This window comes from Onychostoma macrolepis, chromosome 05, assembly GCF_012432095.1.
Source record: "Onychostoma macrolepis isolate SWU-2019 chromosome 05, ASM1243209v1, whole genome shotgun sequence".
Taxonomy (NCBI): Eukaryota; Metazoa; Chordata; class Actinopteri; order Cypriniformes; family Cyprinidae; genus Onychostoma; species Onychostoma macrolepis.
Genome location: NC_081159.1, coordinates 40,960,914 through 40,978,963, shown reverse-complemented (window position 1 = coordinate 40,978,963; position 18,050 = coordinate 40,960,914). Strand labels below are relative to the sequence as shown.

At 36.1% G+C, this 18,050-nt stretch overlaps 2 protein-coding genes across 3 annotated transcripts; one reads left to right on the top strand and one right to left on the bottom strand.

The window, feature by feature from the left end:
• On the top strand, nucleotides 1–11,599 carry smad4b (SMAD family member 4b). Of its 2 annotated transcripts, XM_058775984.1 has the most exons (11): nucleotides 1–131; nucleotides 819–1,167; nucleotides 1,899–2,073; nucleotides 2,167–2,196; nucleotides 2,966–3,175; nucleotides 3,320–3,424; nucleotides 3,510–3,560; nucleotides 4,925–5,108; nucleotides 5,961–6,129; nucleotides 7,778–7,916; nucleotides 8,870–11,575. In XM_058775984.1, the coding sequence occupies exons 2-11, from the start codon at nucleotides 928–930 to the stop codon at nucleotides 9,079–9,081; spliced, it is 1,515 nt and encodes a 504-aa protein (XP_058631967.1). In that variant the 5' UTR covers nucleotides 1–131; nucleotides 819–927; the 3' UTR covers nucleotides 9,082–11,575. The 2 variants fall into 2 exon arrangements, with proteins under 2 accessions (XP_058631967.1, XP_058631966.1); XM_058775983.1 differs by having other exon boundaries at nucleotides 2,966–3,424; nucleotides 8,870–11,599.
• Nucleotides 11,600–11,759: 160 nt separating this feature from the next.
• LOC131540755 (RNA-binding E3 ubiquitin-protein ligase MEX3C) lies at nucleotides 11,760–17,621 on the bottom strand. The gene is made up of 3 exons (XM_058775986.1): nucleotides 17,485–17,621; nucleotides 16,846–17,357; nucleotides 11,760–15,561 (listed from the first exon to the last, which is right to left on the bottom strand). Exons 2-3 carry the CDS (start codon nucleotides 17,327–17,329, stop codon nucleotides 14,471–14,473), a joined length of 1,575 nt encoding a protein of 524 aa, XP_058631969.1. The 5' UTR covers nucleotides 17,330–17,357; nucleotides 17,485–17,621; the 3' UTR covers nucleotides 11,760–14,470.
• Nucleotides 17,622–18,050: the final 429 nt, after the last annotated feature.

The following is an 18,050-nucleotide window of genomic DNA, read 5'->3' as shown; positions in this document are numbered from 1 at the left end:
CTGTTGTACTCCAGTAGCTCTCAGCATCTGTGTGGGCGGGGCGTATTTACGCTCGCGGCGGCGACGTCACTCGAGCGATGACGTCACAGCGCTTACGTAGAGACAGTCTCCGTGCCTTGACGCCATGAATCGTAAGTGTTTCCTGTTTGTATTTTCTCATTTTATTTTGAAATCCTGCCTCATATCGTACTCTAGCAATAATGTAGGCACTTTATTTGTCCGTTCCCCACACATTTAAGGAGTATCTGTTAGCCAGTTAGCTCGTTAGCCTCAGTGAGATCAGTTGTATTGTCATAGAGTGAACTGTGATTTATTATTGTCACGTTCACATATTTGACTGCTGTAATAATTAAGTGTGATGATGTGCTTTTGAGTTTATAATTTGTTCAGTGTGACTTCATTGGGATGGTATGTGTTCCCATCATCACTGTTTTAAATGTAAATTAAACTGATTAACCAATAATTCTGCATAAATATGAACGGAATTGTGTGTAAATCAGTAATCGAATCAATAGTAATGATATGTGGTATTTCACTCGTCTTGAACATAATCTACTTCATTGTATTTGTGTTAGTTTGATGCATTTTTTAACTGTCTATCTATCTATCTATCTATCTATCAAATATATATTTGTAATTCAGTTATTCAAATCAAATATAGGCATGACAATTATTATTATTTTTTTTCTAAAGCACAGTTAAAAACTAATGTATATTAAGTCATGCTTACAGTCTCTCTGTGCGTGTGTGTGTGTGTGTGTGTGTGTGTGTGTGTGTGTGTGTGTGTGTGTGTGTGTGTGTGTGTGTGTGTGTTTTAGGCAGGTGTGGACCACGTCTCGACATCAGGGTGTGAAGACAGACGCTCGGGAGGTTTGAGGGACGTTGGTTTGTTTATTCTCACCTGTGGTCGAGTGTAATTCCAGCAGCATGTCCGTCTCCAGCACACCCACCAGTAATGATGCCTGTCTGAGCATCGTCCACAGTCTCATGTGCCATCGACAGGGAGGAGAGAGCGAGTCTTTCTCCAAACGAGCGATAGAGAGCTTGGTGAAGAAGCTGAAAGAGAAGAAGGATGAGTTAGACTCTCTGATCACTGCCATCACTACAAACGGAGCTCATCCCAGTAAATGTGTGACTATACAACGCACACTAGACGGTAGACTGCAGGTCTGTTTGACTATAAAAATCAACTATTTTTCTGTCTAGACAGTCAAGAAACGGTTAACCCAAAAATGAAAATGTGCTTGCCCTCATGCCATCCAAGATGTTGATGAGTTTTTTCTTCATGGCAACAGTTTTGGAGAAATGTAGCATTACATCAGTTTTGGTCATCCTCTGCAGTGAATGGGTGCCGTCAGAATGAGAGTCCAAACAGCTGATAAAAACATCACAATCATCCACACCACTCCAGTCCATCAATTAATTTCTTGTGAAGCCTAAAGCTGTGTGTTTGTAAGAAACAAATCCATCAAGATGTTTTTAAATTCAAACTGTTGCTTCTGGCTAAAATATAGTCCATAATCCATAATAATGCTTCTTCTATTTCAAGTGTTTCTTACAATCACAGAGTTTTTCTCTTCACCAGACATTAACTGATGGACTATTATTGTGATGTTTTTATCAGCTGTTTGGACTCTCATTCTGACGGCACCCATTCACTGCTGTGGATCCACTGGTGAGCAAGTGATGCAATGCTAAATTTCTCCAAATCTGTTCTGATGGAGAAACAAACTCATCTACATCTTGGATGGCCTGAGAGTGAGTATTTTCAGCAGATTTTCATTTTTGGGTCACTGAACTATTCCTAGGATGTTAGAAATGGGAACTCTATCCTGTATCTTAACTTCTGTCACCACAGTTCAGCTGTGATGTGTGAATGCATTTTATTTGTTCCTCAGGTGGCCGGTCGTAAAGGATTTCCTCATGTCATATACGCACGGCTGTGGCGATGGCCGGACCTGCACAAGAACGAGCTGAAACACGTGAAATACTGCCAGTTTGCCTTTGACCTGAAATGTGACAACGTGTGTGTGAACCCATACCACTACGAGAGGGTCGTGTCTCCAAGCATCGGTGAATTGCTTTCTGTTGTCTTGCTGTGATTTGAAACTTTCTTATTATGTAGAATAATTCTTATTTACAAGCTCTCTCTCTTTCCATTTTCAGATCTGTCTGTTCTGACTCTGGGCGGCCCAGGTGAGGGCGCTCTTAATTTTTTTTTAATATTAATGATCAATACTTATATTTACATATTGTTATATTTAATTTATAATTTTTTGTATAAATTGTAAAATACTACCATTCAAAAGTTTGGGGACAGACTTTACAATAAAATGATCAATAATGACATTTTATAATATTACAAAAACAAATTCTATCTCAAAAGATGCTATTCTTTTGAAAGAATTCTGAAAAAAAGGATCATGGTTTATTTTAAAATGTTAAACATTTTAAAAGAATACTATAATGTAAAATATTTTAAAAGAATATTATAATATAAAAAAGCATAACTGTTTTCAACTGATAATAATACATGTTTCTTGAGCAGCAAATCAGCATATTAGAATGATTTCTGAAGGATCATGTGACACTGAAGACTGAAAATTCAGCTTTGCATCACAGAAGTAAATAGCATTTTAAAATATATTCAACTATAAAACTTATTTTCACAATATTACAGTTTTTACTGTATTTTTGGTCAAATAAATGCAGCCTTGGTGAGCAGAAGTGACTTTCAAAAGAATGTAAAAACCTTAACAGACCCCAATCTCTCCCATATCACTCTCTGACGTAGTTAAAAAAAAAAAAAGTAAATTCAAATCAATATTTCATGTCTTTTTATTTGCTAATTAGCTGTGAAATAAGCAGGATAATATACAGTCTGTTTCCATGTGGAATTTATTTTGCTATAATGATCAGATAACTGCAGACTGGTGAATAAGTGATTTTGCTTTTGTATGTGTAGGTCCGAGTGTAGATCCCCTGGTGAAGGATGAGTTTGATGCTCAGCCGTCTCATTCTGCTGCTGATGGAGGTCACAGTATTCAAACCATTCAGCACACTGCCTCTTCCTCCGCCCCGCCCGATGCTTTCAGCCCCGCCCTCCTGCCGCCAGCTGACTCCGCAAGCTCCGCCTCCACTTCCGTATTCACCAGTATGGCTGCCGGGCCGACCAGTAAGCCAGTATTTCATGCTTTTGTACAACCAGGAACCAGCATCTTCTGTTTACAAGTCATGCACCACTTCATACATCTTATAGCTATAAATAAACATGTTCCTGGTAATATGAGTGTATTATATCCACGTTTTCCTCCATTAGATGCCCCCAGCTCATGGCCCAGAGGAAGCAGTTTTCCTCCCAGCATCCCTCATCAGAACGGCCACCTGCAGCACCACCCTCCTCTTCCTCCCACGGGCCAGTACTGTGAGTCACTGGAACCACTCCTAACTACCATCGCTGCCTGTTTTACTCTCATCGTTAAATGTTTCTCTTTGTCTGTCTTGGTCAGGGTCAGTCCATAATGAGCTGGCATTCCAGCCGCCCATATCCACCCATCCAGGTGAGGAATAAAACACACTGCATCCCAATTCACTGGAGATACTATAGTATGTGAAATAAAAATGAAGGCCTGTTCACACCAAGAAGGATAACTATAACAATAACTAACACCAACGCATGAAAACATTCTGTTTATTATAAGCACAGGCTGTAGTTTTGTTGTTTTCTGCTTTAAATGCTCAAGCTCTATAAAGTCAAGGTGGATTCTGATTGGCTGTCAATCTTTTTATCGTTCACCAGCTGGAAAAATTGTTCAGAGACCGATTCCAATGATATTCCTCTGTGTTGTTATCATTGCAGTTGTGATGTGAACTTCCTTATTCCTAATTAGGGATTAATTAACGATTCTTAAAATTTTAAAGTTATCATTATTGTCCTTAGAGTGAAATGCCTTAAGTCTATCGCAGTTATTATCGCTAACTAAAACTAAACTTATTAAAAACATTTTTGCTGACACTTTACAATAAGGTTCCATTTGTTAACATTAGTTAACCACATTAGTTAACATCAAATAACAATGAAAATACATGAACTAACAGTGAACAGTTGTGTTTTTATTAACTATTATTAACAAAGATTAATGTTGTATTGTTTATTGTTGGTTAATGTTAGTTAATTCATTAACTATTGTTAACTGATGGGTCCTTATTGTAAAGTGTTACCACATTTTTGTTAATTGAAATAAAGCTGAAATAAAATAAATTTTAAATGGATGAAAAACCTAGTTAGCTGCCAAGGCAACATTTCACATTTTTGTTTAGTTTTCAAGTTGAAGAATAAATAAACAAACAAACAAACAAACAAACAAACAAATAAATAAATAAATCTCAATTTAAAAATTTAAATCTAAAATTTAATATTAAAAAAAAATCTAAAACGCTAATTTAAAAAATTAATAAAAACTAATACTATATAAATAACTCTAAAATTACACTGTTGCTTTATCATAATATGCCAAAGATGTGTGGATCATACATTATTCCTGGTAACATCTGTATCTATAGTATGCAGTATGTGTGAATAGAAAGTATATATCTGTAGAGGCTCGTTGGGCTAATATTACCCACAACCCCTTGCAGAACAGAAGAGCTTGTACTGTACTGAGCTTGTCACCTTTTCATGTACTGTAGTATTAGTATCGTAATGTGTTTTTACATGCAGCAATGTACAGTATGTACTTCCCATCATCAGTGAAGTACATACTTTTAGTGCATCAAAGAAGGAATCAAAATATTGATGCAGCTTTAGTTTAACATTTAAAATATGCATATTTCAGAAATATTAAAATTAAATATTATATATTAAAACCCTATGATATAAGTGTTAAATGTATGAATTGATTTGTAACTGTGCTCTTTCTCTCAGCTCCAGATTACTGGTGCTCGATTGCGTACTTTGAGATGGACATTCAGGTGGGCGAGACGTTTAAGGTGCCGTCTAACTGTCCCGTCGTAACGGTGGACGGTTATGTTGACCCATCGGGTGGAGATCGCTTCTGCCTCGGCCAGCTGAGTAACGTACATCGCACAGAGGCCATCGAAAGAGCCAGGTATTATAATTATATAATCACTGGTAACCCTTATCAGTGCTATTTTAGTGTTATTGAGATACTATGATAGTAGATTAATTTTTGTTTTGCATTTTCTGTTTTCAGTTTTAGTTAAAGGTTTTAGTAATTTTCGTTTTGTCATTTTTATTATTATTATGTTATATGGTTTTTATTCATTTTATTTTACTTTAAATGAAATGCAAGATAAAAATTAGTCTGTCCCAGACAGGGTTATTATTGTTAAAAGAAACAAACTATTAAAACATTTTTGCTATTTGAAGTAAAGCTGAAATATAATAATAATATAAATACTCTTAACACAGTGTCCTTATCAGTGTTATTTCAGTATCACTGAGATTGTATTATAGTTTTTATTCATTAGATTTTTTATATTTTTTGTTCTCAATTTTAGTAATTTTGTTGTGTATTTTTGTCATTTTATATAGTTTTTTTTTTTTTTTAAATATATTAATAATTAATAAAAGGTCATATTTGTTTACAATCAGAATGATTTAGATTTTTTATGGTTTTAATTTTAGAAAACTGGTCCGCATTATTTAAGTTTATAATAAAAAATGTTAACAATTAACAGTAAATAATACATTTTAAATAATACTGTTTGTTTATTATCAGAATATTAGTAATATTAAACCATTAATAATAAATCATATTTATTTACAATCAAAATGATTTCTATTTTTGTTTGGTTTTATTTAGTGTAATAACCTGGTCATTAAGAAATGTAACCAACAGCGTTGAATGACATTATTGTCTTTTCTCCTCCACACCTACCCACAATTCTCCCTTCTGAGCTGCAAACAAGTAAAGCTCTCTGTGTTTTCTGTCCTGCAGGCTTCACATCGGTAAAGGTGTTCAGCTGGAGTGTAAAGGCGAGGGGGACGTGTGGGTGCGCTGTCTCAGTGACCACGCTGTGTTTGTCCAGAGCTATTATCTGGACCGTGAGGCTGGACGAGCTCCGGGTGACGCCGTCCACAAGATTTACCCCAGTGCCTACATCAAGGTAACACAAGCCCTGACCTCCGTCACCCACTCCACCCGCTTATTTACAGTATACTGAAATCTTCACCAAGAAACAAAAGTATCTTCTTGGACATTATAATAGTGATATTCTTTTGAAGTATAGAAATTTTTATATTTTTAAGTAGTTAAACTACAATCAGCGTTTAGTAAAGCAACTTTTTTTGAGTTCGCCACACTACTACTAGTTAGTCTACTAACAAAAACAAGTTAGGCTATTTAAGGTGGCATTGCCTTTTTAAATATAAAAAATTAATGATTCAGTCATATTATTTAAAGGGGTCATATGATGCGATTTCTTGTTTTCCTTTTCTTTAGTGTGTTATGTAGCTGTTTGTGCATGTATATGATCTGCAGAGTTACAAAGCTCAAAGTCTCCCACAAAAGGATTTATTCTACATAAAAGAGAAGCCTGATCCAGACTGGGCTAAAACGCCTCATTCAAACACGCCCCACATGTCTACGTCACGATGTGGAAAAATTTGTGTAATGCTGCCCAAATGTGCACGCAAAGAAAGAAGGCGTGGTTTCAGTAACTGCAGTAGTGTTGATGCAGCCATGTCAGGGAGACGCTGTGTGTTTCTGTGTGAAAGCAAAAGCACTTGATTTGGCCTTCCGAAAGTAGATGCAATTAGGAATCATTGGTTAAGATTTGTTTACAACAGAACAGCACAACCCAAATGTTTGAATTTGTGCAACGCATTTCATGGATGGCCGTTTTGTGAACCTAGGAGAGTACAAGGCTGGCTGTGCAAAGGCTATTTCTAAAAAAAAAAAAAAAAAGGGTAAATTCCGACTTTGCTATGACAATCTGGCGCTTCTGAATCAGTGACTGTAAGTATGTTTTGTTATTAGTTTAAGTATTTGCTATTGACTGTTCAAATGCGGAGTTATGCGCAGTGTAGAGTAATGCGTTTTGTGTGTGTGAGAGAGAGAGACAGGGTCACATCAGTCATCACCGTGTCTGTCATGCGACTGTTAGTAATATGTATTATTTTTCATGCTATTAATGGTTCCCTGTAAGCAAATAAAAAAATGTTAGTAATGTTACATAATAAATTTTAAATAATTATTAACATTAAATAATGATATTAAATCCTATTTGTTTTCAACCAAAGTATTAATAATTAAATAATAATAAATCCTATTTGTTTTCAACCAACATATTAATATATAATCATTAGTAATTAAATTGTTTGCACAATAAAAGTATTAACAATATTAATGAAATATTATTAGATCATGATCTGTATTTACAATCAGAAGAATAATATTTAATCATTATTTGTTTACAAAATAATTTTCTGTTTACAAACATCATTGTTTATCTCACCTAAGAACAATAAAGATCTCAGTTAATATAACTGGATTGATACATTTACACTAAATGCAACTAATAAAATTCAAAACGTCAAAACTTAGTCAACTACAGCATTTAACAAATGATTTCGCTTTGATTTTGTGTGTATTGGCAGCAGAATTAATTTATGCTTGTCATGTACTAACTACATTTAAGATGTTGAATTATCTTTTTGTAGTATTTGTGCTGCTTCAGGGCAGTGTAACAAGTTTGCATCCTAATAGTGACCTTTACGTGGCTTTAACTAACGCAAAGTGTTTTGTGTCTGCAGGTGTTTGATCTGCGTCAGTGTCATCGGCAGATGCAGCAGCAGGCAGCGACGGCTCAGGCTGCAGCGGCTGCGCAGGCGGCTGCGGTGGCGGGAAACATCCCAGGCCCGGGTTCGGTGGGAGGCATCGCCCCTGCTATCAGTGAGTCTTACTAACTTTTCATTTGTACATGTATAGATCCATATTACACCAGTTTTCTGCCATTATGGGAATAATGCATGAATTTTTTTTTTTTTTTTTTTAAGTGGTGGAACCAAATGATTTTTGTGACGTTAGGTTCCATTACTGTTTTTATTTATTTATTTATTAAATACTGAAACTAAAAGATTTATGACATTCAGTTCTGTTAACTTTTTTTTTTTTTTAATACTGGAACCAATTGATTCATGATGTTTGGATCCTGTAATGGTTCTTTGTTAAAAAAAAAATAAATAAAAAAATAGAAATAGAAATAACAAAAATAATAAAAGAAATGGATAAAATACTGGAATCAAATGATTTTCAGGATGTTCAGACCTTATAAGGATTTTTTATTAAAAAATATATATATACTGGAACCAAATGATTTCCATATTACATTAATGGTTCTTTAAAAAAATACTGGAACCGAATGATTCAAGATGTTCGGATCCTATAATGATTCTTTTTCATTTATTTATTATTATTATGTTTTTTTTTCATGACAATCAGGTCCTATAATAGTTCTTTAAAACCAAATGATTTTCATGGTGTTCGTTTCTGTAAACCGTTCTGTAACAAAACATACTGAAACTACAAACGGTTAACAGAAATGAACAACACTGAAACTACGACTGATTTTCATGACATTCAGTTCTAGTAACTTTTTTTTTTTTAATTATTAGAAACAAATAATTTGATGACATTAATTTCTGTTAACAGTTCTTTAAAAAAAAATCTAAATACTGGAACCAACTTTTTTCATGACGTGAATGATTTTTTATTTATTTTTAAATGGTTGTTGTTGTTTTTTAATTGGCACTGTATAATTTTATTAGCGTTCAGTTCTGTTAATGGTTCTTGAACATCTTCATTCTCCCGCTGGGTTTAGTAATGATCCCTCCGCCTGTCCTCAGGTCTGTCTGCCGCGGCAGGCATCGGCGTGGACGACCTGCGGCGTCTCTGCATTCTGCGCATGAGTTTCGTGAAGGGCTGGGGTCCCGATTACCCTCGCCAGAGCATCAAGGAGACCCCGTGCTGGATCGAAATTCATTTGCACCGTGCCCTGCAGCTCTTGGACGAGGTTCTGCACACCATGCCTATAGCCGACCCGCAACCTCTGGACTGATGCTCGAACATTTAACCTTCAACCTTATTACAGTGCATATAGCTCAAAATGACTCAGCTGACCTTTGACCTTAGCCACGAACGTCAGCAGAGTCTTCACCGATTTGTTACGCCAAAACATTGAAAACCAGCAATACTACAAAACAACACTAACTCTGATCGATCCAACAGGACTGTTCATCAAAACGCAGTAAAATCACCCTTTTTTTGAGACCTTCACTTTTGAATTTCAAACAGGAAATGGTTGGAGTGGAGATGTGTAGAGACTTCATATTGCATTTAATCCAGAGTCAGTGGCCACATACACACTGCAGTGAAAAACAGTTTGATGTTCTGTGCACACGATCATTCACACAACAAAGATGAACCTTTTGCAAATCGTCTGAAAAAGTTAAATGCAATAGTTTTATGACTAATTTGAATGTATCTTTCATTGTGGTTCGTAAAACCATTTTCTTGTAAATTATGGCATTAAATTTAAAGGTTTTATGAACTCTGTAGACAAAAATTCCATATTACGTAAATTGTTGCATTCATTAACGATTATGTAAAAAAATTATGTAAATAATTGCATTAAATTGAATGCAGGTAATTTAGGTAACAATGGTTTTTTGGCCTCTGGATTATGTAATTTGCATCGATTTGAACGCAACAATTTACGCGATCCAGAAATTGCAAAACCATTCTTTTTGAACACTACTGTTCAAAAGATTTGTTTCTTGAACAGCAAATCAGCATACAAGAATGATTTCTGATTTCTTTTACATCACTGGAATAAATTACATTTTAAAATATATTACAATAGAAAACTGTTATTTAAAATTGTAAAAAATTTCAGAATAATACTGTTTTTTTGTTGTTGTTTTTTTTACTGTATTTTGGATCAAATAAATACTACCTACATAAGCACATAAGACTTCTTTCAAAAAACATAAAAACATTTTACTGATCTAAAACTTGAATGGTAGTGTAAATTAATTATTTAATTTAATGCAACAATTTACATCATTTTATGAAACCGAAACCACCACAAAACAAGCTAAATATTTACACAAATGAAATATTAATATAATTTGCATTGATTTGAATGCAGCAGTTCATGTAAATATGGTTTCACAAACTAAAACTTTACACAGAAATTTGTTCAGCTATATATATATATCAGAAATGATATTTTATGAACATATAGCGCCTAAATTTTGTTGGGCTTGTTTTTGATGAACAAGGCATATAGGACAGTAACTTATGGGGTTCACTTCTGCAAGAAAACACTATTGTCACTTCCAAATCGTTGCAATGAGTATGTGGCCAGAATATTGTCCTTTGTGTGTGTTCACTTTTTAAATGTTTTTATTTTGCATTTTTTATAACTTTAATGCTAACTCGTTTATATCAAGCACTTGATTACTTTATCACCTGTAAAGATTTCCCCTAAACTTTCCCTGGAAGAGCTTTGTCTGAGTGCAGTCAGAATGAAAACAGACTCATCCTGCATCCAGACATCTGTTTTAGACTATTAGAAGACATGAGCTATGATTTCTTGGAGATGGAGCCAAATGCATTTAGTCTTTGATATAAAATGTTCCCTCCGTTTAGCCCAGGTGGATTAGATACGGTTAATACTGATTATTTCATTGTACTAACCAGATTTGTCCTCTCAGTGGATGTGCATTTTTGTATTATTATTTTTTAGTGATGCATGTTCATGTTGGCATGGAAATGGAGCAACCTGTGATAAAGAGTTGGCTGGCGACAGTATTGAATATGAAGGTGTGTTCAGAATGGCATGCTATTTTTGCAGCATGCGGTATATTGTTCATAGTACATACATGAGCCATTCTTGACTCAGTATTTGATCACAGTGTCAAAAATTTTAGATATTACATAAAAATTAGATTGCAAATACAAAATAAGTGCACTCATTTCCACTGATAACTGGATGCTGCTTGAATTAAACATGCAACTCGGCACAAGGTGACAATAATAAAATAAACTACTGTTTGAAATGTTTAGCATTGTATGTTACAAACTATTTAAAAACCGGTATGCAGTACTGCGTAGTACACTAGTATTTCATTCTGAACACAGCCTGTGTGTCAACCAGAGAGACAGCTGAATTTGTGTGTGTGTGTGTGTGTGAACGAGTGACTTGTTGAGCAGGTTGTGCAGGCTGATGGAGATTTTCCAGTGTTTCTTCACTTATAAGTGCTTTTCTGTTCATGCTCATCAACATAATGACTTTATCTGATCAACAGAGGACTGACTGAAACATACTATTACAGTACTGTAGATATGAGAATACAGTAATTCTATTTCATGGATTTCATTCATTAATGTTATTTAACAATGCAGCTGTTCTTTCTGAAACTATTAAATGTGACGGACTCTTTTGTATTTTTTTTTAATGTTTGGTCATTATATAAAATTGCATCAGTGTTTTTTGTGTAAAAATCGGAGGATTGCATTGAAATCAATATAATTTATGACTGATGAAAATGTGGTTACTATGGCAGTTTTTCATAAAGGAGAACTATACTTCCAAACTTTGTGCTTTTCATGAATTTCATCTGATATTTTATTCATAGATTGATTTTTACAACAACAGTTTGACCGCAGCTTGGGATGCAAAAATACGGATGAGCCTTAGCTGAAGGTAAAACTCAAATCACACAGAGCAGATAGGTTTTAAATGAAACAATTTATTAAGGAACTTTTAATATCAGAAAAATAAAAATCTTGATTCTTTTTTACAGCAAATATATAATATCAGTGCTTTGGCCACAGGACAGTAAGGCCATTTATCATAAAATATATTTTAAACTTTAAGAATACAACTTATATGCCTTCATGTCCCTGCATAAATGTATATACATATTAAAAGAACAGTAAAATTATCAAATACAGAAACATTGTTGCAGTGTGATGGTAAAAAATCCCTCTGATAAACATAAAATTCCTAGTCATGTTTAACTTAGGACTTTTATTTTGTTCATAACGTGGTAGTATGCAAACCTAATGCAGCGTATATATATATTTATATTGGATCCTTGGCTTTTTTGTTGCAGTTTAGGAATCGTTAGATAATAAAACATGCAGGTGTGCTCTTTCCTGCTCTATAGTACCTAACATCAATACTCTACAAGCTAATACTTACGGCAGCCGACTGCTCGCCAGATAGTCTTAATATATATCTTAAAACTTATATATATATATATATATATATGTATTTGAATATGAAATATAAACTACTGAAATACTACAAAATTGTAAAAAAAATAAAACAAAATAAAAAACTTTCAAGGTGAATCTTGAGAGGTTATGGATCTCTGATGCCTTAGTTTCTCTGAGTTTAGTGGTGTTTGCGCAAAGTAAACAGGCGCAAGTAGCCGTGTCAACCTACACTTTGAGAAGTTTATACCACATTATCTTTGACAAAATCACTCCTCTCAGGTCCTAAACGACCCGTTCCTCTCGGCACGACACCGTGCGATGTCCTGGCAGGACCCATTCATTTAAGGCAAAGAGAGGAGTCTTTACAAACACGTACTGTAAAACTACGAAAAAGGGCCTCGTGCGTGAAACAGTTCACTCTAGTTATTGTTTCCATCAAAAGTTGTGAATCTTACTCTTGTGTAACAGTGGAATATCGCAGAAAACTTTTGAGAATAAAACACCATGCGTTCAAGAGAATAAATTCTTCACTCCTGGAAAAATGAGTAATAAAAGTTGGTGCTTTTGGGGAAGCCCAATGTTTAGGAAAGCAATTGTGTGCTGACTTTCTTTATTGCACATCCAGGAGTTTATTTGGTAAATTTTTTCCATCATAATTTGTGCACATTCTATTCCCAACCCAAAAAAACTAGACACCTCAATCGAGCACAAACATTTTCTATGTGCATTATTTTTTTAAATTTTAGTGCACATCTTGGCACTTCCATCTAGTGCTTTCAAATGATTAATCACGATTAATCACATCCAAAATAAAAAAATTTGTTTACATAATATATATATATATGTGTGTGTGTGTGTACTGTGTGTATTTATACACACACACACACACGCATGTATATATTTCAGAAAAATATGTTTGTATATTAAATATATTTATATAATATAAATTATATGAATATAAATTTATACATATAAAGATTTTCAAAATATATACTGTATGTGTGTGTGTGTGTGTATATATATATACACACACACACAGAGTACACATACATATATTATGTAAACAAAAACTTTTATTTTGGATGTGATTAATCATTTGACAGCACTACTTCCATCCAGCTTTTTAAATACGATATCCCAAATTTTGCATACAAATATGTGGATGGAAATATTTAATAGAATGTGAAATTGGTTTGAAACACAAGCAATGTTTAAATTTATCTAAAAACTACCTGCATGTAATTTGACAGTTTAACAAAACAATTTATGCACGAACTGATTCATGAGCAATTCATTCACGCAAATTCATTTTGCTCACGTTTAAAGAAATACTTTACCTGAAATTGAACATTTCAGAAAATGTTGTCCTTCAGACCATCCAAGATGTAGATGAATTTGTTTCTTAATCAGAACAGATTCTGAGAAATGTAGCATTACATCACTTGCTCAGCATTGGATGCTCTGCAGTGAATGGGTGCCGTCAGAATAAGAGTCCAAACAGCTGATAAAAACATCACAATAATCCACACCACTTCAGTCCATCAGTTAACATCTGGTGAAGTGAAGAGCTGCATGTTTGTAAGAAACAAATCCATCATCAAACAGTCTAAAATAAGGGTCCGCTATCCATAATATTGCTTTCTCCATTGGAGAGCAAGTGATGTAATGTTAAACTTCTCCAAATCTGTTCTGATGAAGAAACAAACTCATCCATCTTAGATGGCCTGAGGGCGAGCACATTTTCAGCAAATTTTAATTTTAGGGTGAACTATTCCTTTCACAACGACATGCAATGCCCTTCAATTTTGTATTGCGTACGGAGATGCTCAAAGTGGTCCTTAGGTGGAGTTCAGGACGGCTCTTTATGATCGCGTACTGCTCGACTCTAGTGTTGTGAAACAGAAACTAAAGGCCACAGATGCTTTCGCAGCAACATCGCCAATCCACACCACCACCGTCATGGAATCAGGCACATGAAAATGTAAACAAACAAGTCGATACTTTGAAAACAAAACAACAAAAAAACACAAGTGATGGCAATTTAGCACTGCTAAACCCCAGCACTGCTCGCGGCAGCTAAACGCAAATCTTTGAGATGAACTCAACTGTGGTTATTAATCAAAAACCTGCATTTCCCAGTTATTTCAACTTAATAAGGAAGTATTTCAATGTAAAAATAACCCAGTTTACTCCTCCCCATCCCATTTTTTCCCCTCTCTCTATGCGTTTTGGAGGATGGAGTTGGAACACTCCAAACAAACGAGGTTTTGCCCGCCCAGGACAAGCGCCGCCACGTTGTCTCCGCAGCGTACGCACGCAGGAACCTGGCTGTGTTTGGGGTAAGTGCGCACGTCCGGTGGAGAGCTGGAGCCTGTGCTGTCGCTAGATGGGGAAAACGCGGAACCAAAGGCCGGGAGGCTCTGGGAATTCTCCTGCACTAACCGAACCAGCGGATGATCCTCCGGAAGAGACGGAGACAGACGGGCCAGAATGGACGGAGAAAGCCTCGGCGTAGTGGGCAAACTCGCGCCTCCCCGCTCAAGAGCGCTCCACAATGTCGGATTGGCAGACGGCGCCGTCATCGTTAGCCCGTCGTATCCCGCAGGATCTTCGGATCCCAAAGGCAACTGGGAATCACCGAACCAGAATGTGCCTCCGCTGCTGCCGGGACTGAGATCCGCCACTGCGCTGCCTTTCCCGCTGTAGTAGGACTCGCTAGAGTTGCTTCCGAGCGAGCTGGAGCTGTCGTTGCGATAGCCTGCGGCGTTGCTGTGGAACTTTGAAACGCCGCCGGAGAAGAGCCATGATCCGTTGCTGCCCGACTCGAAACCAACATCGGTGCCGTTGTAGTGGAAATCGTCATCGTCCACAGTGGTGTCCACGCTTCCCGCGGTGCGCATCGCAATATGAGCCTCGATCTCCTCCCGAGCTCGATCCACATTCTCGGGCATCCCGGTCACCTCAAACACTGGTTCTTTGTCGCGGCTTGGCGTGACGATGTAAGTGTGGGTTTGCTGCTGGATCCTCTTGATAGTCGTTCCTTTTGGCCCCACCACGAGCCCGACCATTCGATACGGCACCCGAACCTGGATGGTGGTCTGTCCGGGATGGCAAGGAATGCTGTTTGTCGGTGCCACTTTGTTCCGAGATGCCCGGATGAGGGAAAAATGCTCGGCCGCGGACAGAATCTCACGCTTGGCCATGATGACGTCCTCCTTCCGGCCGGTCACTACAAACACTGGTTCCTCTCCTCTCACGGGGGTTTTGATGTAAGTGTTGGTCTTTGCTCTCAGAGCTTTGATTTTGCAACCTGAGGAGAACAGAAATACAAAGACAAGTCAACATTTCGCTAGCTTAAGTTGACAACTATCAATCAATCACAGTGACAGACAAGTGAGCTCTTCTCAGGAGTAATTAGCGCAGTCCTGGATGCTGATTGGTCAATACTAACAGACTTGATATGGTAACAGGGTTTGTCAGTGTGTTAGTATTACACAACTTGTTTTCATCCAGAGCAGTGAAGGAATGTCACATCATTACAGATAAGTGGGGTAGCTGTAATCTATAGTGTATATATTATTAAAACCATTTTCAACATGGTTTCATTATGAATGTGCTGATATTGAGAAATTGGCCCACACAATTTACAAATAATTATGACTAATGATCAGGCTTATTACTAATATTAAAAATAAATAAAGTTTTGTGTTTTGTTTAACTTTTTTTTTTTTAAAGACTAAAGTTTGCAAATATTTTAATTAGCTTTTATTTATATTTTGCGTTTTTATTTTCATTTTAGTAAACGTTTTAGTAATTGCTTTGTTTTTTTTTGCCATTTTTAGTAGTTTTTGTTTTATTTACACGTCTGTTTTTATTGTCTAATTTATGGACTTTTATTTCAGTTTTAATTATTTTAGTATATCTAGTTAGTTATTTTAGTTACACTAAAGTAAATTGAGAAATGTTGCCAACTGTTTTTTATATTTGATTTTTTTTTTTCAGTTAACGTTTATTTTTTTTTATGGCTTTTTTATGGTTTTAGTTTCTGTTAACTATAGAGTTAACTATAATAACCCTGGTTCAAAGTTAATTCAGGTTTTGAAATATACTACAAAAGATGGATAACTTCTTTTTTATTTTTTTAATTAAGAACTTTCTGGTAACTAAACTTGCACTTTAATGAAAAATACAAAATATATTTTTCTAACAGAATATTTTGGTAAAATTATATTAAAGTGTTTATATTAATACGATTATTTTATTAATAATATAAAAAGGTTATACTATATTGCATTATATGCTTATACATGTATTATTGATAACATATAATTAATAATACTTATTAATAATTTTGTTAATTATATATATATATATATATAATTAAATTATTTTGTTTATATATAAAATAATATGATATAATATATAATTTTTTTTTTTTTTTTCATGAGGTGAGGTCTGTGAGAATATCAGCAGGGCGAGTACAAATATGAATCACTAATCCAACTGGCCTGAACACTGTTGAAAAGTGAGACAAGATGAGTCACGATTTTAGAATATCAAACATGATGACACATTAACAATCAAACAAACCCACCCTGCCGACCAACTATTTCCGCCACATGCTCAGATGTGGGCACCATCACACACTCGGTTGTGTTAACGCTCTTCCTCCTGGTATTGAGCGCACACCTCTCACCCTCCTGCATCATCATCATCGCCATCATCATGCTCCCCTGAACCTGGTAACCCTGGGACTCGCCCGGCCCGTCCTGGAAGAGCCCACCGGTCCCCGGGGCCTCCATGGCTGCGAGGGCCCGGGCCCTCAGCTGGTCCAGATCAGCATCATGTCTGATGATGTTGTTATTGTTAGTGTTGGTGGTGTTTTGCTCCTCTGTTCCAGTTTGGGACAAGGGCTGGAGGTCCAACACCGCACCCAGGACACCCAGATGAGAAGTATCGTGTAGTTCCGATGGACTCTCTTCATCCCGGAGGCTCAGCCCGCTCAGGTTCTGTACCGGTACCGGGAGGTCCGGTTCAGTATCGTCTGACTCCAGGAGTTGAGCCGTGTTACTGGGCATGCTCGACCAACAACGTGTCCTGCTTTCACTGCGGGACACACAGAAACAAACAAAAGTGCCACGACAATGAATTCTCCGCACTCCTGTTGATGTTTCCAAGTGTACAGCACTAGAATATGAGATTCATAAAGTGTGTTCAGTGCATTTAAACTTACAGCTGATGTTTTTAGCAGCGGCAGCCGTGGCTCCGTGACCCTGTTCTGCTGGATCTCTTTGTTTACGGTTCTTCGGGGATCCTTGCGCAGGTTCGTGAACAGCCGATCTTCCGCCGCAGCGCCACACACCGGCGCGGATGAACAGTGCAGTTCTCGTTTTAGCACCCAAAATATTACACGTCTATTTATTTGGGCCATAAAACACTTTAGAGGAACAAATCATAAATTAATGACACTTTTTAAATTTTAAAATAATAATATTAAAAATATAATTTACTCTAGTTTCTCCTTTGTTTTGTTATTATTTCACTTCTGCTTTAAGCATTTTTTGTATTAGGAAATTTCTGTTGAAATTCAATATCGTGACGCTGATAAAAGTTTCGTTATCAGCCAAAGTTTTCTTTAGCAGCCAAAACTTCAAAATTTCAATTTATTTTGGCCGTAAAAACTCTTTGGAGGAACTATAGCCTAAATTGATGGCACTTTTAAAATGATAAAGTAGTATAATTTCCTCAAGTTTCTCATTGTTTTGTGATTTCACTTCTGCTTTAGGCTTTTTTTCTGTG